This window comes from Poecilia formosa, unplaced genomic scaffold (assembly GCF_000485575.1).
Source record: "Poecilia formosa unplaced genomic scaffold, Poecilia_formosa-5.1.2 Scaffold55, whole genome shotgun sequence".
Lineage (NCBI taxonomy): Eukaryota > Metazoa > Chordata > Actinopteri > Cyprinodontiformes > Poeciliidae > Poecilia > Poecilia formosa.
In genome coordinates this window covers 2,311,236-2,334,399 of record NW_006799994.1, presented here as the reverse complement: position 1 = coordinate 2,334,399, position 23,164 = coordinate 2,311,236, and the positions used below count along the sequence as shown (strand labels likewise).

The 23,164-nt window shown below is 40.6% G+C and overlaps 3 protein-coding genes across 3 annotated transcripts in view; 2 read left to right on the top strand and 1 right to left on the bottom strand.

The window, feature by feature from the left end:
- The first annotated feature begins 233 nt into the window (after positions 1 to 233).
- dennd11 (DENN domain containing 11) lies at positions 234 to 10,172 on the top strand. Its single transcript, XM_007553244.2, has 9 exons — positions 234 to 901; positions 2,414 to 2,513; positions 2,591 to 2,749; positions 5,064 to 5,217; positions 5,297 to 5,435; positions 6,258 to 6,389; positions 6,473 to 6,623; positions 6,746 to 6,814; positions 7,598 to 10,172. The coding sequence occupies exons 1-9, from the start codon at positions 529 to 531 to the stop codon at positions 7,791 to 7,793; spliced, it is 1,473 nt and encodes a 490-aa protein (XP_007553306.1). The 5' UTR covers positions 234 to 528; the 3' UTR covers positions 7,794 to 10,172.
- A 677-nt stretch (positions 10,173 to 10,849) lies between these two features.
- On the bottom strand, positions 10,850 to 15,537 carry agk (acylglycerol kinase). Its single transcript, XM_007553243.2, has 14 exons — positions 15,277 to 15,537; positions 15,161 to 15,200; positions 15,000 to 15,079; positions 14,834 to 14,909; positions 14,625 to 14,750; positions 14,450 to 14,544; positions 14,144 to 14,213; positions 13,606 to 13,685; positions 13,469 to 13,526; positions 12,362 to 12,509; positions 11,588 to 11,685; positions 11,432 to 11,502; positions 11,274 to 11,358; positions 10,850 to 11,193 (listed from the first exon to the last, which is right to left on the bottom strand). Exons 1-14 carry the CDS (start codon positions 15,384 to 15,386, stop codon positions 11,059 to 11,061), a joined length of 1,272 nt encoding a protein of 423 aa, XP_007553305.1. The 5' UTR covers positions 15,387 to 15,537; the 3' UTR covers positions 10,850 to 11,058.
- A 256-nt stretch (positions 15,538 to 15,793) lies between these two features.
- nup205 (nucleoporin 205) overlaps positions 15,794 to 23,164 on the top strand; it is a 23,182-nt gene continuing 15,811 nt past the window's right edge. Inside the window, exons 1-13 of the mRNA XM_007553241.2 lie at positions 15,794 to 15,973; positions 17,608 to 17,750; positions 17,848 to 18,019; positions 18,093 to 18,237; positions 19,037 to 19,196; positions 19,289 to 19,517; positions 19,591 to 19,755; positions 20,288 to 20,463; positions 20,557 to 20,673; positions 21,427 to 21,564; positions 21,634 to 21,784; positions 22,643 to 22,848; positions 22,950 to 23,132. Coding sequence (XP_007553303.2) covers positions 15,883 to 15,973; positions 17,608 to 17,750; positions 17,848 to 18,019; positions 18,093 to 18,237; positions 19,037 to 19,196; positions 19,289 to 19,517; positions 19,591 to 19,755; positions 20,288 to 20,463; positions 20,557 to 20,673; positions 21,427 to 21,564; positions 21,634 to 21,784; positions 22,643 to 22,848; positions 22,950 to 23,132 — 2,076 coding nt within the window. The 5' untranslated portion in view covers positions 15,794 to 15,882. The remainder of the gene's footprint in view (positions 15,974 to 17,607; positions 17,751 to 17,847; positions 18,020 to 18,092; positions 18,238 to 19,036; positions 19,197 to 19,288; positions 19,518 to 19,590; positions 19,756 to 20,287; positions 20,464 to 20,556; positions 20,674 to 21,426; positions 21,565 to 21,633; positions 21,785 to 22,642; positions 22,849 to 22,949; positions 23,133 to 23,164) is intronic.

Sequence of the window (23,164 nt, the reverse complement as noted above, 5' to 3'; positions counted from 1 at the left end):
TAAAATAAAAACTCATTTAAAAATATGAATCATAATATCTTCAGAACAAAAAAGATCAATTACAATATGCTAATAAGAAAACTTAAATATGGGACCAAAGAAAATTTAAAGTATTCGTAATAATTTAAAGGTTATTTATTTTTAATCTGACAAACAAGTCAAATTGGAACGCACATTAAAAATCTTTTTTTATATATATAAACCTGTATAAAAAAAGATTTAGAAGATAAAACATCAAAACTGTAATAAAACCCTGAAGTATGTTCAGAGCATGTTAAATAAACAAAAATTAGGTCATGCTATGAAATAGTAATGCAGACACGTGGGCGGAAGTCAGCTACGTCATCACAACAGTAAAAGCAGCCAGTCCGTGGATGTGACACGCTTACAAATCCGTGGAAAACAACCGACAGCAGCAGGGAACCATGATCCGGCCCCAGCAGCGTGTCTAACCCGCTCCCCGCTCCAACACCGCCGGATCCTTCGCCGTTCCTCTCCCCGCACCGAGTCCGCGGAGGCTGCGGCGCCATGGTGGAGCAGTCGGACCGAGCCCCGCTGCTGGACTGGGAGGAGATCCCACCGCCCGACCCGAACCAAGCGGCCCAGCCGCCGCCTGAGCCGCAGCGGGAGGACGACACCGCCGCGACGGACAAACGGACACCGATGTCCGGTACGGGGTGGAGCGGCGCCGTCACCGCCGTCCCCACCGCCGTTACCTACAGCCCCACACGGAACATCACAGCCGTGGTTGTGAGCAGGGACAAGCCGCCCGGGTGCGGCTTCGCTCGCCAGCAGCCTCCCGGTTCGACCCTCCCGTTCCCCGGGGTCACGGCGCGGGGTCAGTGGGAGGAGAAGGACCAGATCGTGGCTGTTTTTGTGGTGACTTTTGATACGAGATCAGGTGAGCGAGTGAACCATGAAACGATCATCATGTGATCTCTGCCATAATTTACCGGATTTTATGTGTTAAAACAAAAACATATTGATTAATATTTATTCAGGAGAAGGTCAGGGGTCAGCGACCTTTCAACCCAAAAGTCAGTATCACGTTCAGTTCAGCTACACATTTTTTAGAGCCACAGAAACAACATGACTAAAACAAAACAGCTTGTTTTTATCATTCCTATAGGAAATTAGAATGATGGAAATTAATTTTAATACCATTTTCTCCAATAGGGCATGAATTGTTATTTTTAATAGAAAATGAGGTAAAATTTACAGAATCAACCAATCTTCAAAAGAAGATTGCATAACAAGAAGGATGTTCCTTCACCTATTGTATTCAGTCTTTCTGGAAATGTTCTGCATATATGCAAGGCCGGATCTAGAAGGATGTAGATCCCAGGCCCAGTGGTGTCACCAGAAAGCTATGGAGGTAAATGGGCCCATAAAATTAGTTCTAGAAATAATAATAATAAAAAATAGAGACTTGAAAAACTGTTCAAAACTACTTTTCAGATTCAAATTTGTTTTTTCAGTTACATATTTTTTTTCAGTTTAAAACTTCTTGCCATGTTTGGTGTGGGGGCGGGGCCTGAAGCACCAGGGGCGTGGCCTCATATGACAGGAGGTGTGAAATCATCACAGCTCAACTCAGCAGCTGGAAAAATATTCCCAGCTATTACATTCAGGAACCGTGGGAACTGCAAATGTTTTTAAAACATCATCAATATTTGATTGGTTTTGAAAAATAACATGCTTCACCAATTTAATCTGCTTATGTCAACAGACGACAAAAAATTTATTCAAAACTCCGCATAGCTGTTGTTTTTCAAAACTAATCATACAAACATAGGATTCCCTTTAGTTTTAAAAAATGCTCTTAAGTATCAAAATTTTCTGTTTTGAGATCAATTTATGGCCCCAATTTAGCTCCATAGCTCTACACTTTGCAGCTTTGGATCCTCAAGTGGCTCTTTGGCTCATTTAATATGTTACATGATGAAATATTGGCTGTTTTTTTTGTTGTTGTTTATGTGCTGTGGCCCCCCAGACCCCCTGGTTAACCGCCCCTGTGCTATTTTTAAAAACGGTTTTGTGAAATCCTGCAGCAGAAATCTGAACCCTGTTACTCATTTGTGGTTTTTGTGTCGGTGAACACTTTTGTTTGAATCACCTCTGGTCAGTGGTTTAAATAAACAAAACAAGCCATTTCTCTAAAATTTCTTATAATGTAATTTAAAATCCAGCAGAGATAAAGTTTGAAAACGAAGCAGCTATAAATCATTAAGGAGGAAAAACTGAGACTTTGCTTCTGGTTAATGTTTACTCAAAGTCACAATCTGACTCAGCCTTTTTGTCAGAGGTCATGAACTCTTGAATTTATGAGGAACGTCCAGAATTAGAGGAAGTGTCCCAGAGGAAAGTGGAGGCAGGAAGGGAAGTGACATCACTGTCTGTGTGTGAATGGCAGGGAATATGGTGGAGTGGTGTCTCCCTCATGACGTCAACCTGGACGGAGTGGAGTTCAAGTCCATGGCCAGCGGCTCCCACCGGATCACCAGTGACTTCATGTAGGTCCAGATCCGGTCCCGTCCGTCAGAACCGCCCCCCCGTTTCCACCCCGGCTGATTGTTTCTCTTCTGCTCAGATATTTTCGTAAAGGGAAATACTTCGGGCTGGCCTGCTTCGCCAACATGCCGGTGGAGAGTGAGCTGGAGCGCGGAGCGAGGATGAAGTCCGTGGGAATCCTGTCTCCGTCCTACACTCTGCTGTACCGATACATGCACTTCCTGGAGAACCAAGTCAGGTGAGGCTGTGTGTGTGTGTGTGTGTGTGTGTGTGTGTGTGGGGTGTGTGTGTATGTGTGTGTGCGTTCGCGTGCGTGCGTGTGCGTTCGCGTGCGTGTGCGTGTGTGTGCGTTCGCGTGCGTGTGCGTGTGTGTGCGTTCGCGTGCGTGTGTGTGTGCGTGTGCGTGTGTGTGTGCGTTCGCGTGTGTGTGTGTGTGTGTGTGCGTGCCTGGGCCCCAGCCTGTCTGCCTTCTTTCTTTATTTCTCACCAAACTTTTTCTTCTTTGTGTAAAATGTTCTCATCCATTAAACATGAAGTCAGTTAGTGTCTGTTTCTCCAGAGTCTCAACACAAAGCATCTAGAAACCTTGACAGCATCTTTTCTCCTCTCTTCTATAACTCTGTTCTTCTTCCACAATAACTTGACTCTCGCTGTGTAGAAATAAAAACAGCCGCAGGGATCCAGCTTCCTGCCCCTCACTGGTTATTCAGCTTGAGTTTTCTGCTGCACAGGTCCGTTGTTGTGTTTTAGGCATCAAGCAGACGCCTAAATAAGCCGTCACAGTCAGCAATAAATCAATTAATCGCTTGATAAATGAAAATGGGAGCAATCATTTCCATTTGCATTATGTAGTTCACTTAATATTTAGAGAAGCTGCCATTTAATATTGGAAAGCAGCCATTTTGAGAAATGCTGCAAACATTTGACATAGTGTGCAAAGGAGTTTTCACTTTTTTTGTTTTTAAAAGTCCTGTCTGTGAGTTTTGCCTGTTTTCCTTGTCTGAGGCTGGAGATATGTTTTGTTTTATTGAGACTTCATAATTCAGCTTATTTGTTATTTTAGTTGTGTTATTTGTTTATTTTGGCTATGTAAAATATCTTCCAGTTCCAGTGTTAGATTTATTTAGGAATTTAAAGTTTATTGATCTTTGATAATGACAATATTACCGTTTATTGCTATAAACAATAGTGCGTTAGCTTAGTTTTGTAATTGTGGAATGTTTTATAATTTTAACCAAAACAAATCAACACACCTTTAATTCTGTTGTGCAGCATTATTCTCAGGTCAGAGTGAAATAAATTCAGCCATAAATGCAGTGAACTCTGGACTTTATGAGTTAAAGCTTAACAGGCCTGTTAACCAAGATAAATGATGAAACTGGCATAAACATTTACAGATGCAAACAAGGCGGAAACACTCAGGCGAAAAATAATAACTGAGACTCTGATAAAAGAGTAAAAACCAAATATTCAGAAATGGATGCAGAAAAAGTATTCAAAGTCTGAACCTTTTCAGTTTCCAGTTGGATTTTCTTATAATTTCATACAGCAGACAAAGTCAAAGTAAAGTCTGATTGAAGTGGAACAAAAAAAAGGTTTCAAGCTTTTTCCAAATAAAATGTATGATGTTCATTAGTACTCAGCTGCACTGAGTCAATCCTTGGTGGAATCAGCTTTTTCCTTGGCTGATTTTCAGATAAGATCGGTTTCTCATGTAAGCATCAGTCAGTTGTCGATCAGCCAAAATTAAAAAAATCTGTGCAGATTTATCAGTGCATCTTTGATAATGACAATATTATCGTTTATCGCAATAAACAATCGTGCATTTGCACTATTTGTCTAATAGGGCTAAAGCACTTGATTCTGTTTTTATTTGCATCACCTGCTTCAGCATCACTTTGTGCTGGTTCTTAACAACAAACCGTCCAATAAATACACAGACATTTGTTAAAAAATTAGAAACATTTTCAGTACTTTTACAGGCAGAGTGGGACATAAAGTTATGATATATGGATGTAAATGAGCTTTGAAAAGAAAAATGAAACATTTGAGATAAAAACAACTCAAAACTGATGCAAATTTGTAAGTGTGAACAACTAAAACTCAGGAGATTTTGTTAGATGTCTGCACATTTTTATTAAATTTTTATTTTTGTTAGATGTCTGCACATTTTTATTAAATTTTTATTTTTGTTAGATGTCTGCACATTTTTATTTAATTTTTATTTTTGTTAGATGTCTGCACATTTTTATTTAATTTTTGTTTTTGTTAGATGTCTGCACACTTTTATTTAATTTTTATTTTTGTTAGATGTCTGCACATTTTTATTTTCTCTTCCAGCACAAATTTGTTGAATAAAATCACACAACGAACACAGCTTCAGTGAATCACTCACACCTACGGCTGTTCGGTGTGACCGGATGCTCCACCTGTGAAAAGATGTAAAGAAATTACTTAACAGCTGTTCTAGCAAACTTGTTGTGGTTCATGATTTAAATCTGGATGAACTTTGACCTGATTGCATCATTTGTTTCCTGCTGTTTGCCTTGCAGACACCAGCTACATTGTCCAGGCCAGTACTCGCCGCTGGAGGCCTTTTACGAGGATAAGAAGGCGGTTCTGCCGCCGACAGGAAACGGTTTGGTTTCGTTGTGCCCAACCTGGACCGTCTCCGCCATAAATCGCTGCATGCACCCAGAGATGAAGGTCTGAAAACACCAAACTCACTCATTTTACCAGAGAAGCTGCTGCTAGACGCATGGTAAGAGAACCTTTTCCCCTACAGATCACCCACCCGGCTGGCTGCATGTCCCAGTTCATCCAGTTTTTCGGCGAGCAGATCATGGTGCTGTGGAAGTTTGTTCTGCTCCGGAAGCGGCTCCTCATCTTCTCTCCTCCGCCCATAGGCGTGGTCTGCTACCGGGGTGAGCAGCTGGAGCCTGAAAACAAGGCCTTTCAGAGCCATTTGTGGTCACAATCTAAACCCATTTCCTGTTTTTAATCTCTGTTCATCACTGAAGAAATGGTTTATGAATGTAAAATTATAGATGTTCTGTACGGAGTGACATTTGTAAAGTTACATATCAAAAGTTGATGGTAGTAATTTGGATTATTTTGCATAAAGTAAGAGGAAAAAAGTGGGGGTTATTTGTCACAGTTCCAAATTAAATATTTTAATTAGCAATTAGCAAACGCATTATTTAGAGTCAAAACAAATATTTAATTGGCAAGCTGAATGTCAACTTAGCAAGCTAAATAATAGTTTGTAAACTAAATATTTATTGTGCTAAATATTTTGTTCAAAATTTAAATAATTAGCTCCAAACTAAGTATTTAGCTTGAAAGCTGAACTAAATATTTAGCTTCAAACAAAATATTTTATTAGCACACTAACTATTTAGCTTCAAACTAAATACTTAGTTAGCAAACAGAATATTTATTTTGAAGCTATTTAGCTTGCTAATAAAATATTAAGTTGGTAAACTAAATATTTAGTTTAGAACTAAACACTATTCAGTTTGCTAGTTAAATACTGAGTTGGCAAACTATTTATTTTGGAGCAGAATATTTAGTTATATAAATGTCATTTAATGAATGAGTAACATGTGAAATATGACTTTTAAAAACGAACCCCCTCTTCTCTTCTCATGACAACTAAATAGGCCAAATTATTTTTGAGTCTGTAACTTTCCAGTGCTTCTGCTCTGGGTGTCCTTGGATTTGACTGTTCCCTTCTGCTCCTTCAGTGTACTGCTGTTGCTGCCTGGCTAATGCTTCCATCCCTGGAATCGGTGGTTCTGTGCCTGAATTACGGCCGTTTTTCTACATCAACATTGCTGACATCAGCACCCTGGAAACAGAGTTTTCATACGTCGCTTGTGAGTTTCGGCACAATACATTAAAAAAACCCTCTGTGGTTCTTATGTTGTGTAGAAATTAGCAGGTTTTTCTGTTTTTCAAGGCACCACAGAGAAGATTTTTGAGGACAAGAAGGAGCTGTATGACGTCTACATTGATAACCAGAATGTGAAGACGCACAGAAGCCATCTGCAGCCGCTGCTGAGGCTGAACGCAGCAGATAAGGAGAAGTACAGGAAACTAAGTGAACAAAGGTACTAAAGTATTATTACACAGCTGGCATGTGAAAAAAATACATTTATTCCTCTTAGTTGCCATTTTTATTCATTTAATTTCCTGTTTCTCAGACTTTTTATGTGTTTTCGACATTTTCCAGACAGATGCTGCTGTACTCTCAGGAGGTGGATGAAAACTGCACAGCGAATGAAGAGGATCTGTTCATTTTGTGAGTCCAAGGAATGTTTTACTTTTCATGCGTAATTTAAATTATCACTTTAGAAATGGCTAATTTCAAAATAACTTCCTCATTTAAAAAAAATAAGTTTTAATGCTCACTTATGTTGGTTTTTTGGCTTTTCTGAAAAAGAGTTGATGTGTTAACGGGGAGATGGAAACATAACTCCATTCTCCATATTTCTCAGATGTGTGGTTTGCAACCTCTGCTTCCTGTTAAAGGGGCAGTGTAAGTTAAAACCGACTTTTTTGAGCTCATCATCATGTTATAAAGTTTTTCCCTCATCTAAAACAAACCTGGAGTGTTGCTTTGATTGTTCATGTTTGAGAAATCCTTTAATCTCCATGGCAACCATTCAGCTTCGCAAAACCTGTTGGACCTAGCCCTGCCTTTGAGACACAGCTCCTCCCACACTCAGCTCCTTCAGACTAGCCAGCAGCAATTAGCAAACACTTGGTATTTGCTAATTATAGGAGCTGCTGCTCAGTGAAACTCTGGTAAAAACATCTAACAGGTTAATAGAGGAGCCATGTTGTGATGACTTCCTGAAGGTGGAGCTTCAAAAAGAGGAAGAATTCTTAAAGGGAAAGAGACCCAATTTAAGACATTAAATTACAAAGTCAGATTTATTTTAAGTCAGTTTTTAACGACTGAAGTTATTATAGTCATTTAATTGCGCTGTGAAATGGCGCCGTGCTCCTGGAAAACGCATGCGTACTTTGAGAACAAATCTTAGATATTTTAATACTGATGTTGTCTAAAAATGTCTGCCAGGTTCTTCATGGAGCTGAACAACCGGATCTTCCAGACCCTGTGTGAGGTGGCGGGCAGCTCTGACCCCACCATCACCGCTGACCACATGAGGGCCATGGGGCTGGACCCCCAGGGGGACCGCTCCTTCCTGGAGGACCTGCTGGAGGTTTACGGCATCGACGTCACGCTGCTCATAGACAACCTCTGCTGCTCCTAAACCCCCCACCTCCACCCATCGCCTCCAGGACAGCAGCCCCCCCACAGAGCAACACACTGGAAACACTGCCCCCATCTGGGGGTTTTAATCTGTTCACCTCTGGGTTTATGGAGCCGGCCCACTGTGGGTGATCTGGACACTCAGTTGGGGAGATGATTGTTGGATCCTGGTTTGACGGTTCAGAAAGTCTCAAAGTTGCATTAAGGAAAAAAAAGTTTCTCCCCCACTGGAGTTAATTTGTCTACTTGGATTCATTTCATGGGAAATTAAACAGACTCAAACCCCTCAACATGCTGTGAACTTCTGGTTCTGGTAAATCTACTTTATTCTGCGTTTCAGAAAGGAAGCAATATGAAAGTTAAAAACTTTTTTGTAAGCGAAAGGGAAACGAATGGGACTGATTCTGTTTTATTACTGGAAGACGTGAATATCATGAAGCATCCAGTCATGAGGAGGATGAATATTATTGTTTCTGGGCTTTTAATGATGTTTTAACCTGATTGAAAATACAAAATATAATTTCTATTATCTTTAAATATAAAGATTTATTGAGTTTTCCATTATAACACGTCAATCTGTTTGAGATGAACTCCTCTTTCATTTTCCCTGTCAAATTTAAAGTTGTGGATTTTGGAGCAGAACTAAGACTAAAAGTAAAATCGCCTCTTTATGGAAAATAAGTTTTCCAAAAATTACTTTGTCATAAACAGAAAATTTGATAAATTGATTGATCGATGATGGTGTTCAAAATCAATGGCTGAAATTTTGTGGAATACTTAAAACCTGGTAATCAATCAACTTAAATGATTTCTACCTCAGTGGGAAGGAGTCATTTAAATTCAGTAATATTTCAAAACATTTATAAAGGAAAGCTAAACGTTGAAGACTGATATATCACTCTCATGCTAACAATTCAAAACCCATTCAGCAGCTCTGCTAATCCTCCTCATTTGCTTTTGCCGCTCCTCTTTAAATATCTTGCGTTGGAGTTGGGGATCATGATGAATGAAATATTTGGGTTGAACTTCCTCCTTTTCAGTTCCTCTTGTTGCCACAGTTGGCTTAATAAAGGCTCTAAAATGAACAATTTGAAAAAGGACTTCAACTGAAATATCATTAATTTTTGAGCCTGTTTAAAACTGAGAAATTCACAATAAATTCAATTATATTATTATTAAAAGCCCCAAATTAATATGACCTTCATGACTGAATGTAACTTCTGTGTAAGAAAGAGAAAGGCTGTTAATAAATACTTTAAGCTTTATGCACTTTCACCACAGGCCGTATCTGCTGGTCTTTCTCTGATTACCAGACCAAAAGGATGGGTGCATTCTGGGAAATGTAGTTTTTAAAACATGTTTTTGTTAAAGCTTCACATTTGTGATATTTGTTGGAGGTTTTCAGTGAACATGCACCACATAATTTGAATGCTGCACTCTGTCAAACACTGGATTATTTCCTCTCTCTCTCTCTCTCTCTCTCACACACACACACACACACTGTTGTGCTTAACTGTAACTTTTTATATGATGGGTTTATGATTTAAACTCTTGAATTAGCTGGTTTCAGGTGTCAACCAGATAATCTAACATCAGAACCTTGTTCGCTCGTCATATTTTGTTGTTTGGGGGCTGATGCAGGAACTTTGGCTGCCTCTCCTCCAGGCTTCGGAGACGGGCTGGAGGAGCTTTCAGTTCTTCGGTCATTTTGATAATTTCAGTGATTTGTTCCATGTTGGAACACAGGAGGCTCACAGTAGAAACTGCATTCCAGTGGGGCTTCAAACTTCTAACGGTCTCACTATCAACTGTTACAAGCATCGCTTCTGTATTTCAAATATACGGTTTCATTTTTTTAACCTTTATGTGTGATTTTGAGTTGGATAAAAAGGAAATGCACTAATTGTGGCAGTTAAGCTTTATTTCAAATTTGGGGCCTTAAAATGTATTTTTTTCACAGAAATGCTTGTTTGTAGTTCTGATTGCTGAATGTCTCTACACCGTGCTTCGCGTTAGCCATCTGCAGATTTCCTATGACTGCTTTCGCTCTACAGCTTTAATGTAAAAGGGAATGTACACACACACGCCATGCACTGGACACATCGCCTTGTCTGTGTGGAAACCTCCACGGCTGTGGACTGTGGACAACAAGCTAACCGTCTCAGCCTTCTGAATGTCAGCAGAGGCGTTGCTCCAGCATCCACGCAGCCGTTTTCCTGACTGTATTGTAAATCCGGAGCGTTCACCACGTAGCAGTGAAGCCTCCACCAGTGTGAAACACACAAAGCCCTGCAGCATGATTACCTGTCAGTTTCACTGTAACACAAGAAAATACTGAATCTGGTTCAATGTTATTAAATCCCACAGCTCTCCCTCTCAACAGTTCGTCGTATTTCTGTCCATAAAGCATCTGATGATAAATTTAGCACAATAAACTCACACAGGAGATACAATAACCTGGTGTCAAAATAAGGTGTTAATTTATAAAGTCATACATTAACAGCAACAATATTCAGTTTATCAAATAATTTTCTTTTAAATTTTAGCCATATTATTTATTCACTTATGTCAGTTTCAAACTGAATATTTGGTTATCAAGCTAAATATTTTGATTTAAAAGGAAATACAGACATTTATAATGGATCTACAGCTATAGTGACCTGCAGGAGTTTATAGAAAACTCAGCTTTTTATTTAGCTTCATAAATATTTAGTTAGCAAGCTAAATATTATAAGGACAAAAAGTGAACACAGTAAATACGAACCATATTCGGTAAGTAAATAAATCTGAGGTCTGCCATCATTAAATCACCTTTGAGCATCGCTTCGTGTTTCCCTAAGAGACGGATAAACGGACGCCTGCCTCGCAGCCTGATCCGGCACCATCTGTCCGATCGGATCCGGCCCTGCCAAGCGGCTCCTTCTCATCCAAGAGATGCATTCCTCTTTCTCTCTCATTTCAGCCCAACTCCCTCCCTCCTCCTGCTTATCATTTAAATCAGATCTGAACTGGAAGCTTTAAAACCATCAGATGGACACAAAGATCCTCGCACTGAACTGGACAGGGGAGATTTTTTTATTAGAGTAACAGTTGTAAACTATTCTGTAAGACATGAATCTGGGGTGCAAACACAGAAAAGCCTTGGTCCTTTTAGATGCAACATATTTTCATGTTGCCATGGTTACAGTTAGTAGAGGAAACTTCTCAAATAAGGAGCTTTTTGATATTCTGTCCTTTTTTAGTCTTCCTTCTGGGTTTGTTTGTCGTCACTGCGGCTGTGAGATGAGCTCCTCTCTTCGCTCGGCGCTGATGAAGAAGCGTAGTTTCCTAGGCAACAGCCGGACCTCTACGGGCATCGCCTCGTACTCCTCATTGTCGATGTTATAGAAGCCGGCGGCGCCCTGCAGGAAGCGAGGCGCACGGTTACCAACGGATTTCACAGAGCAGATCAACTCACACACATCTGGTGAGACTTCCTCACCTCCGGCAGCGTCAGCCGGCAAACGCTGGCCTCCAGTTTGGTCGAGTTTTCAGTGAAAAGTGTCGGATCCTTCACTTTTTTATTCCTAAGAGAAACAATGTGTAGAGTAAAAACATGGAAGTTCATTTAATCTGCTTTGGATGAGCAAAGACACCGACCCGACAGAGATGAACTCGCCCACAGTTTTGTTTCCTGGCTCAGCGCAGATCATCAGAGAGTCATTTATCCGCTACAAATACACACATAAAAATAGGGTTTAATGATATTTATAATGGCAGAAAAGATTGAAAACATTAAAGTAATTTCCTTCTGACCCGCTCTGCTGGGTTTTTATTGTGGGTTTGGATGTAGAGCTCTGCTGTATTCAGCTGCTGCTCCTCCCACTTCTCTGGCTCTTCTGGTTTCAGAGGCTCTGAGGAATAAACCAAAACTTACTCTGTTAATAACACTAACCCCGTTAGTCAAACCAGTGGTTTTCAAACAGCGCCCCCTGCCGCCACCAGGGGGCGCTGTAGTGGGCCTCAGAAAGTTGGTGGAAACGTGAGAAAAATCTTAAATTTGTCATCATAATTTTCATTTTGTTTTTCAATTATTTTAAAATAAAATACAAGTTAAACTAATTGATTACTTATGTAATTTCTGATGCTCATTTTCTGATTGGCTGCCAGTCAAATTCATGAAGCTGCTTTGCTCCTCCAGCTAAGAAATGGAAAAGTTTCTGACGAGAAAAAAACTAAAGAAAACACAAAAACATAAGAACTGTGGGATTAAAATAGAATGTGATGTGATTAATATAAGATATTGTATACTTTTTTTTCTAAGGGGATTACAACGGAAAAAAATGTACTATCTGGTAATAAAGTAGTAATATATTATCAGATAATAAAAGTTACAGAACTGATCGCTGTTAAAACCAGATGGTACAAGGTTAGCATTTATACAAAATGAATGCGATAATTATCCAAGAGTGAATAAAACTATTCTAAAAGGTGATGTTTATTTGGGAATGAGGTTAATGTTCTTTTGGGGTCCATGGCATTGGAACGTTTGTGAACCCCTGATTTAAACATGAACACATGACAACGTGCCTGCAGCCGGAGGGCTCCAGTAGTTTTTCAGTCTGCGGATGATGCGGTGCAGCAGATTAGGCCTGGGGGGCCTCTGAGGGTCCAGATCAGGGGGCCGAGGTCTGGGAGCCAAGAGGGACACCGAGACGTCATGGACCAGAGGCCACTCCTACAAAACATGAACACAACTAAACATGGTGGTGGCAGCATCATGCAGCTCAGCTGATGGGAAGAAGGGAGGAGCTAAATAATCCAGAACAATCACCTTCAGCAGGAAAATCACCCTAAACATGAAGCCAGAGGCATTATTGGTTTGTTTAGATCAAAGCTGTTAATGTTTTAGAATGGCCTAGTCAAAGTCCCGACTTAAATCCAATTTAAAAACTGTGGTAAGAGTTGAAAATGATGAGCTTCTTTGTGTTTGGTAGCCATGAAATCCCAGTAAAGGCCATAAAAGGGGACCTATTGTGCAAAATTCACTTTTTGACATTTTTATTCTTCCTTTTGGGTTTCAACTGCATCTGAAAATTAAGTGGTTAGAAGAAACATCCAGTCAGGATTTTCTGGCAATAAATTTATGTTTTTTGTTAGAAAGAAACTAAGTGGTGCTGTATCGTTCCCTAGCAACCCAAGCTGAACTCCAGCACATTTAATCAACTGGTTTTATCACTGTATGCAAATTACAATGGCTGCTGGAAAAGACAAGTGTTTTGTTATTAACTTATCATCCAGAAACCACTTGCTGCATTCTTGTTGGTTGTGCAGGAGGCTCCACTTCTGCTTTTCAAAGATGTACATTTGCATAATAGTTGCAGTCATTTTCTTGTGTAAATGTTGAGTTGGGGGGCGTGGCCAGCAGCAGCTAATTTGGATTTAAAGTGACAGAGGCCTTAAAACAGCTCATTATGAAAGGATCTAAAAAAAAGAGATTAAAATCTTATTATCTAACAATGATTTTGTGCAAAAAAGTTTTATAGCCCATAAAAGCATAATAGGTCACCTTTAAAGTTTGTGGTTGTAATATGACAACATGGGAAAAAGTTCAAGGGATTTGCATACATATGGACATGAAATAAAAACAACCCAGTAAGTAATGCCTAGTTTTCTTCAGCAGGGGTGGAGGCTCACCCTCAGGGTGTGGAACCAATGAGCTGCGTTTGTCTTCAGGGGTCCGAGGTACCAGTATCTACCCGGAGAGAAGAGCTGTCAGAAAACCGTTCCTTATTGCCCAGACTCATAATCTGCTCCTGTCTGCATCATTTTACTTGCTGATCTTTGCGGCGACGTCTCTGAAGGCGCCCCAACGCAAACCAATCAGAGCAAACACCGGCTGCTCCTTCTCTCCCTGCAAACAAACATTAAAAAGTTTAAATCTACAACAAGAATTATCACTGTAATGATAAAAAAACAAGACATCTTTAATAAAGATTCAACTGGTTGTTTTTACAGCAGAGTATTAGGGCAAAGCTAAGAAAAAAGGTTAATAAGAATACATTTTTACAGCATAACTTAATTGTTGTATTATAACTTTATTGTTGTAATTCTAATTAATTCTCATATTTTGACAATTTTCCTATTATTACAACTTTATTCTTGCAACTTTATTCTTGTAATTTTACAACTTTATTTTTGTAATATTACAACTACTTTGGTTACGTTCCGACTTTATTCTGGTATTATAACGGCTATATTTTCATAGTTAATGTTTTTCTTAGAATGACCCTAAACACTCTGTTGAAGTTTTTGACCCAGAATAAATTCAGATAAAGTTATGGAAGACGTTAAACTGAAAGACTTCCTCACTTTGATTTGAAGCACGTCCACAGGGACCGTCTCTCCTTTCAGGATGGACAGCGTGGCGGCCGTGATGTCCCTGAACGTTTCACAACGGAGACAAAACAAAATGCTCCAATAAGGATGGACGGAAATCAAAGTTAATCTTTTTCCAACATGCAACTTCTTCTTCTCCACTAAAATTAAAGGTTTTCAACATTCCTCAGAAAGAGATTATAGTGCTGCATGGCTGCTCATAAGGAGCTAAGCATGTATTTGTAGCATGAAGACAACAAGTTCGCTTCTGCCGTGCAGCAGGATGGTGGTGCTGCTTACTTGACTTTGTTGTCACTGAGGAAATGAAGAGATGGACTCAGGGAATTATGGGAACCCAGAGGAATGAAGCCTATCGGTGTGCTACTGAAGGCCTCCTGGAGTCAGATGAATCATTTCAGTTTTTCACTTAGTGAGAACAGATTTATTATTATTATCCTTATTTTATTAAACCCACTTGGTCCGGCCTCCGCAGTAAACCTGTGATGACCTCCTGCAATGTGCCGTCACCTCCAGCCACGATCAACATGTCTGTCTGCTCCATCAACTCCATCAGCTTCTTAGCCTGACCTTCATAGTCTGTCTGTGGAGGAGTTTGTAACCGCAGGGTTAAACATCTGGTGACACCAACATGTAAAGGCTGCTAATAAGAGCTGAGAACGACACCTTCACTACTGTGATTTCCACGCCAGCCAGGTGTAAAATAGGAGCTGCATTCTTTTCAAATAAGTTGTTGGCTTTCCTGAAGAAATTAAATTAAGGTTGTTTTTAAATACAGAGTACAAGTTTGATTTATGTAATAAAAATTGCGCAGGGACTCTGACTGTCTTACCCGTTGGAAGCTGCAGGATTCAGAATCACAGTTGCTTTCTTCAGTCTCTCCTGAGGCGCGATGTGCTGGCGTCCAAACTCCTGACGGAGCAACGATAGTTCAAGGTTTATGTAGTTGGTTTTTGTTGAGAATTTAAAAATATTATTATGAAGGAAACTTACTCTGGCCAGTTGGCAGGCCTCTCTGCGCACCACACTGTCACTAGTAACACACAAGTTGCAACCTTTAAGCATTTAATTAAACTCCAGCAGAACATATGAACGGGTGTGAAACCCACCAGTGTTTACCATACAGCCAGTACCCTCCGTAGGACAGGACACACACAGCTAACGTGGATTTCTTCCAGTGATTCCTCAGAGTCCGAAACACTTTAACAATCCGAGCCATGATGGTTCTCACACTCCCATCCAAGCTGTATCATTGAGGCGCTACATGGGATTACTTAAAGACATGATTAACTGTTTTAACTCAGCGGTCACAGATTCACCGCTGCATGCACATGATGGTGTAACGCCAAAAGAGTACGGACCAAAACCAAGCGGAACTAATGTCACTGAATCTTGTTGCTTGGTTTCTATATTCTAATACACGTTTCGTTATTAATTAAATACATTTGACAATAAATAATTATTAAAACATAATCACGTAAAATAGCATGCCAATTTGAACTATTTTCCGACGATGAAATCCTATAAACTACAATTCCCATGAGAGAAACCATCTAGGAGTGCTTTCAAAGTGTGAAGACCCCGCCTGAAACTTTTAGACAGTAAAACACACACTTCTGAGACACTCAAATAATGCAGTAACTGAAGAAATATTTTCTATCTTTTGTCGCAAGTATTTTCATTCAAATAATTAGGAGAAAGCACCGCATATTTTCATGTTATATTTCGGACCGGCACAAACAAAAAAAACCTGCTTTCCGAACAGTTCTTACTGCATCATGGCGGTGGCGATGGCGGTAAATTCAGGTAATGATGTTTATTTCAAGACTTTATTTAGTTATGTCTGATTCTCTAAGCCTGCATTTTTATGTCGCACAGGTAGGCTCATAAATCCAAGGTTCAGTTCACTGTCTGTTTGTCTGAACATGATCCGCCTGGATTGTTCTGACTGCTAGCCTAGCCTAGCATAGCTAATGCAATTGAAAGCTAAATAACCGTGTGTTGGAGGATAGACACCGATTCTGTTGCTTTTTCAAAAAATAAATATTGTAGAAAATCACTGTCTTTCTAAATTAAACGTTTTCCTCAGCAGTGTTGGTTATTGCGTTTTCCTACTTGGGAGTAAAACTGACACTAACTTATAATATTGTGGTTTACAGTAATTCTGAAATTCATATATATTGCTAATCTTTAGCAAATTAGAAAGACCTTTTGAAAAACCAAAATCACGGGGTAATTTATGGCCGCCAGTTTACTTTTAAACCTGTAAAAACTTGCAATCTAAAGCAAAAATATTGTTTATAAAAACAAGAAAATTTTTTCCGTTTTTTAATGCTGCAATGAAACGTTTCCTTTGCTTTTGTTTTTGAGAAATTGAAATAAAAACATTGTCAAATGGATTTCTGATATTTCTTTATTCAGCAAATGGGTTGTTATTGTTAAAAATAAAATTTTCCCCATTATAAACGACAGTAGAGAACATTGAGCAAAAATGTATTTTTCTTGAAACATCTTAAAGAAACAAGATTGTTAAATTCTAAAGAAAAAAAACTTAGAACAAAAACATTAAAACATTTTAGCAATTGGTGTCAAAGTGTTTGAAAATGATGTGTTTTGAGGAATAATGCATAACCGCAACTTTCACTACTTACACCTTACATGAACACTGGTTTTGGCTCTGGTTAGACATCAAATCTAACCATGTTTGATAGAAAGATGCTTTAAAATACTAACATATTATTAGGTTGGTTTAAAAAAAATCAACCCATTTTAAGATAAAGCACTAATAGTTTGACATTGTGCCCTGTCACTAACCCAAAGTTAAACAAATAGAAACCAAAGTAAAACTGGATGTGTTTATTTTTTGTTAACAGGGATTTTTGAAGTTTTATAAATAACATTGTAAGCAGTTTATGAGCTGCAGTATCAGAACAAGACAAAGAAAACTGATGAACAGAAAGCCCAGCTAACAGCAACGGCCTTTACTTTGACTGCAGCGTCTGGAGAGAAAACTGTTTGGCTGTGGAGTCGGACCAGGATTGTTGGGCTTGGCATGTGATGCGTTCACTGACTCAGGCTGTGTTCAGAATTATAATTTTCAGCCATTGTTTACGTCCAGATTTACTATCTGGCGTCTTCTGGTGCAGAATTACGACGCATGTCTCACGTAAAAGTCAGATAAAATTCAGCGTGACCATTCAGACTGCAGACGCTTTGGAAATGATCGGATATGATTTAGTTCCACATCTGGAAGGGGAACAGATTAGATTTTTGGGGGGGTATAAAGATTGGAAATGGGCCGTTCAGACTGTTGTGTAAAAGGTCAGATATGTTTTGCTCTCTGTGTGAACGTAGCCATAGAGGACGAACAAAAACAATGTTTGGCATCATTAAGAGAACCAGCATGTACAACTCAGTGATGAACCTTTGTGCTCACACAGGGGCCAGTCTGTGGGGGCCACTGAAAGAGCTGTGGGAGACGGTAGACGGAGCCATACTGAGAAGACAGTCAGAGACCGTCCACCTTCTGGATCTGCAGCTGAAGAAACACAAACCTCACTTTCTCTCCCTATTTAAGAATCCGGTGAGGAAATGTCCAAACGCAGCAACTTTGATTAACCTAATCAGCTTCCAACCCGACAGAAAGTGGCAAAAATATGGTGTTTTTTTTTTTTTTTTAGCCAAAAAGTGCAGAACAGAGAGAAAAAGTGCGTAAAGCCAGCACAGAAGGCATCGCCATCCAGGGTCAGCAGGGCTCCCGGCTCCTTCCAGAGCAGCTTCTGACCGAGGCCTTCATCCTCAGCGATCTGTTTGACATCGGAGAGCTGGCCGCTTTGGAGCTTCTCTTGGCTGGTAATGTGAAAGTTATGTGACTACGCTGACTTAATCGTTGATCATCCCTAAAGCATCCCTCTATGTTCACCAGGTGAGCAACAGCAGCCTCATTTTCCAGGCCTGACGCGAGGCCTGGTGGCCGTTCTGCTCTACTGGGACGGGAAGCTGTGCGTCGCCAACTCTCTGCGCACGCTCATCCAGTCACGACATGGCAAGACGTTCACCCTGGATTTGAGGTGAGCCTGATTGTCATGTTTAGTGCTTGACTTTAGGGCTGAAACCATTAATCGAATTATCGATATTCATCGATTATATAGATAATTGTCAACTAATTTATTAATCATTTAACTTGTTAACTGGAGTACACAGTCTCCTGCTTTCACACTAAATGAATGCTAAATTATTCTTTTTTTAAATAAGAAAATAAACATATTATTCCCTAAAATGCAATAGCAGCATTTCCTTAGTGAGTAAAGGATGAATCTGCAGCTATAAAAATTTAATCTTCAGCATGTGAAAAGGTCAGACATTTTTACTGGACTGGTCATCAGCACAGTGACGAACTGATGTGTTTTATTTATTTTTGGATAGAAAAAGTAGCTTGATAGGAGATTTTTTTACAGAATGAAGCTAAAACTGTCACTAAGAGAGTTTTGGTTAAATTACATCTCTGAAAATGACTTCTGTATGCTCCAGTTAACAATTAATTGATAACTCAATTAATTGATAATTATTTTAATAACCTATTGATTGTGATTAATTACTTCAGCCCTAAACTAAAGAAAGGCTAGGTTACTGCATTTTAGACAATAAAATGTTTATATGCTTATTTAATAAAGGAATAGTTTTTTATTTGCATCTTTTACTGTATTTTTAATTTTGTATAAAAAAGACCAAAGTGATTAAATGAAAAAATCTGCAGATCGTGGCAATTTTTTATCTGATTAGTCGTCAGAATAATTGATTATTTAAATAACTGATTCACTCATCTTTTACCTGGTTGTTTTTTATGACTTGCCATCCGTCGTATCACAGTGAAGAGCTGGTTGCCTTGACGACCCGTTTCACAGACGAGCTGATGAGCCAGGGACTGACCAAACGCATCCTGACTTTGGTGTCAGACATAAGTGTGACGCGGGAGTTTGAGCGGCTGCAGAAAGAGCGCGGCTTGGGGAACGAAAAGCACAGGAAGGAGGTGGGAACAAACATCCTGGATCAACCAGCAGCATCAACAACTGTCCTCCTTTTTTATCCAGATTTGAGCTGACAGTTTTGTTTGTGCTTCAGGTTTCTGACCTCATCAGAGAGTGTCGCCAGGCGCTGGCAGACAGCTTGTTTTCGTGGACCTGTCAGTCACCGCTGACCAGAGACGACACCTTGGCTCTGATTGGTCACCTGGAGACGGTGACGGCTCAGGCCGACGGCTCATTGGACAGCGTAAGCCTGGCTCTGGTCATGGCTCTGCTCTACTGTTTGGACGTCAGCTTCATAGAGCAAGGAACAGAAGACAGAGAAGGTGATGCATGCGCGGCTTGAATGCGACCTGCTGTGGCGCTGCCGGCCTGACGGTGTCACTGTTTGTCCCTCAGATCTGCTCCATGCTCTGCCGCTGCTGACGGAGAGGCAGTACGTCTCGGCGGTGCACAGCCGCCTGATGGACAGCCAGCCGTGGAAACTCCCAGGACTGCAGGCCGTGTGCCGGCTGGCCTGGGCTCTGGCTCTCAGGGTGCTCTCCCAGCTGCCGCAGGGGTCAGGTGAGGCTGCCGCAGGGGTCAGGGGTCAGGTGAGGCTGCCGCAGGGGTCAGGGGTCAGGTGAGGCTGCCGCAGGGGTCAGGGGTCAGGTGAGGCTTTAAGATCTGGGTTCAAAATGGCCGCTGGTTCCTGGAAGGACTTGGAGGTTAAGAGGTTTCAGGTCTGGTTTATGGACATGTTGCAGTTGTGACGTCACACATACAAGATCCAGAACCTACTTCTCTTGTCCGTAGACCTTATTATCCCTCCATCTTTTCTTCTCTCAGCTCGTTATTGTGAATTTTTCCATCTTTAATTTTCTGACAACTATAAAAACTTTTGCTACAAATTCTTGCAGAACTTTTGGTATTTCTGTTTAAACATGAATCGTCTGCAGATTATTGATTTTAACCAAAACGCTCTCCACTCTCAGTGTCTCTGACTGCTTGGTGGATGCTGGCTGGATTTCCGTGAAGCTCCAGATTGACCTGGTGTGTGTGTGTGTGTGTGTGTGTGTGTGTGTGTGTGTGTGTGTGTGTGTGTGTGTTTGTTCAGCCCTGGTTGAGTTCACCGAAGCGGACGAGGCGCTGGCTGACCAGGCTCTGCTGGGAGACGTCTTCCTCTTCATGAAGGAGGGGATTCTGGGATGCAGCGCTTTTGCCCAGGAAGAGTTTTACGTCCGTCGCCTCCATTCGCTCATCACAGACTTCCTTGCTCTCATGCCGATGAAGGTCAGGTGTTCCTCTTCAGACAGTTTTAATTCAGTTTATCCACTAAATAACACATTTTATTTAAATTATTTATGCCTTTTTGTGCGTCTGCAGGTGAAGCAGCTTCGTAACCGCGCTGATGAAGACGCCCGTCTGGTGCACATGTCTCTGCAGATGGACAGCGAACTTCCATCATCACTGCGGAAAGATTTGGATCACCTCATGGTTCTGGTGAGTCGTTGCAGCTTTGCCTGATTACTAATTTTGCTGGACAATAAATTATCTATGAAATAATTGCAATAAATATTGTTTTGACGTCATTTTCAAGTATTATAATGATAATGGCATAATAATGCAGGAACATGTTCTCAGAGATCAACAGACTTTAAATTCCAATGAACATCTAACAGTGGAACTGGAAGACATTTTAAATATCCAAAATAAACAAATAAAATGAATTGTGAACTCTTTGTAAACAAAATGTCCTTCAAATAAAAGGTTAATTGAGACCAAAGCAACAGAATGAAGACTTTTATCTACAGTGCACCGATTTATCAGCCATCCTATTTCCTTAATTTCGGGAGATCGGTGATCGGCCGATGTTTACGTGTGAAGCCGATCTGATCTCTCAGCAAAGGTGTGAAAATCAGCCACTGTCTTCTTATTTCTTGCTAAAGCTAACAACATTGAAAAATTTGGTTTCAGCCAAATTTGGAATCGCAGGTCAGAGTTTCTAAAGATCAGCGATCGGCCAGAAAACTGTAATCGGTTCACCCCGACTTTTGTCATCCAGTTATTGGTAGAAAGAGAGAGAAAAAAGGAAAACAATAAATCACACAAATGGAAAATATTGAGCTCATTTCAGTTTATCATGCCATTAATTCATTCATTGCTTATTTCAACTGTCCTCTTTGCCACAGACATATTTATAGAAATCTCAGTCAGCCTTTCTGAATTCTGTCTGATGTGTTGTGTGTGTGTCAGATCGGGGAGTTTTACAGTAAGGACCCGTTTGGACTGGAGCTGGGTCTGGAGTTCTGGTGTCCCACCGAGTCTCTGCAGCACGCCTCGCTGCAGGGCTCGTACCTGGGCATGGCGCTGCAGCGGCCGCCTCATAAACAGGTCAGGGTTTGTTCAGACGCTGAGCTGCAGCTCAGCAAACAGTCCTGCTCACGTTGCTCTGTGGTGCAGGTGGTCCTGTCAAAGTTTGTGCGTCAGATGGGAGACCTTCTGCCCTCCACCCTCTACATTTCCTATCTGAGCATGCTGAAAGGCCTCGCCAACGGCCCGCAGTGTGCTCACTACTGCTTCAGTCTCCTGAAGACCAACGGGGCTACACACAGTAAGAAAACTCATTTACAGCAATTATTACTCTTTAATAACAACAGATCTGAGACGGCTGTTTTTTAAAATGGAAATCTGTAAAATTAGACTTTGAATTTCATGATGAGCGACGAGGCTGAACTGCTGAGTAGAGCTGAAATAAATAATAGAGTTTATTCACTTGAACTACTTTATGAAGTATTTCTACTCCTTCCTGAGTGAAATTTCTGGATCCTCGCTCCACAGTGGGTAACGTCACTGAATGAAGGACAAACCTACCAGACACAGACGTGCAGCTTTTCTTACAGTTTCATCAGTTTTATATTGAAAAATGTATTTTTTTGCCTGCTTTTGTTATTTTGTAGTTATTTATAATGATCTTTAAAATGCCAACATTTCCAAGTAACTTTATATTTTGATCTGTTTGATGATGTCATTTTTAAATATTAAATGATGTTTTAATCAGTTACTCGAGTCGCCTTTTTACTAAATACTTTTTTACTCAAGTAATTTCTTGATCAGAAACTTTTTACTTTTATTTGAGTAAAATATGTTGGAGAAGTGATACTTTGATTTGAATACTATTTTTAGTTTCTCTACTGACTCCTTTTTCAAATAAAAAATACCTTTTGTTTACTTGATTGTTAATTAATCCTTTCCAAGTCAATATTACCTTTATAAACAGAAAAAAACTGTAAAACTATGATGTTAAATGTGCATATAAGAAAAAACGTTAAAGTGCAGCCAGAGCAAAAAGTTAGTTTAGAGCCTCGTTTAGTTTCCTTCTGCTCTTCTCTGAAGAGTCTAGAAAAGCATGAAAGTTGCTCTTTTTATGGCTTTTAGACATGAAGAGCATCTGATTTTTCCCTCTGTCCAGGTGACAACATCCAGGGAGCTTCAGGCAGTCCGGTGTCCTGGGAGCATTTCTTCCACTCCCTCATGCTGTACCATGAGAACCTGAGACGAGACCTTCCCAATCCGGACTCGGCCCACTACCGCCACCCGCCGCTGCGGGGAATCACCCAGCGAGAGCTGGAGGGACTCACCGCCTTCCTGCAGCTTCTCACCACCATCATTACCTGGGTAGGACACGACAAGCAGCCCTAAAGATGCTCCTGTCACTGTGAAGCAGCAGGGTTCTCTGCTTCCTTCATCCACTTGGTAATGATTACTTTCCTCTGCAGAGTGAGAACGCCCGACTGGCCTTGTGCGAACACCCTCAGTGGACGCCGGTGGTGGTGATGCTGGGATTGCTGCAGTGCAGCGTTCCTCCGGTTCTGAAGGCGGAGCTCCTTCAGTCGCTGGCGGCTTTCGGGAAGTCGCCAGAGATCGCAGCGTCCCTCTGGCAGTCACTGGAGTACACACAGGTAGGACAGGAGACACACAGGTAGGACAGGAG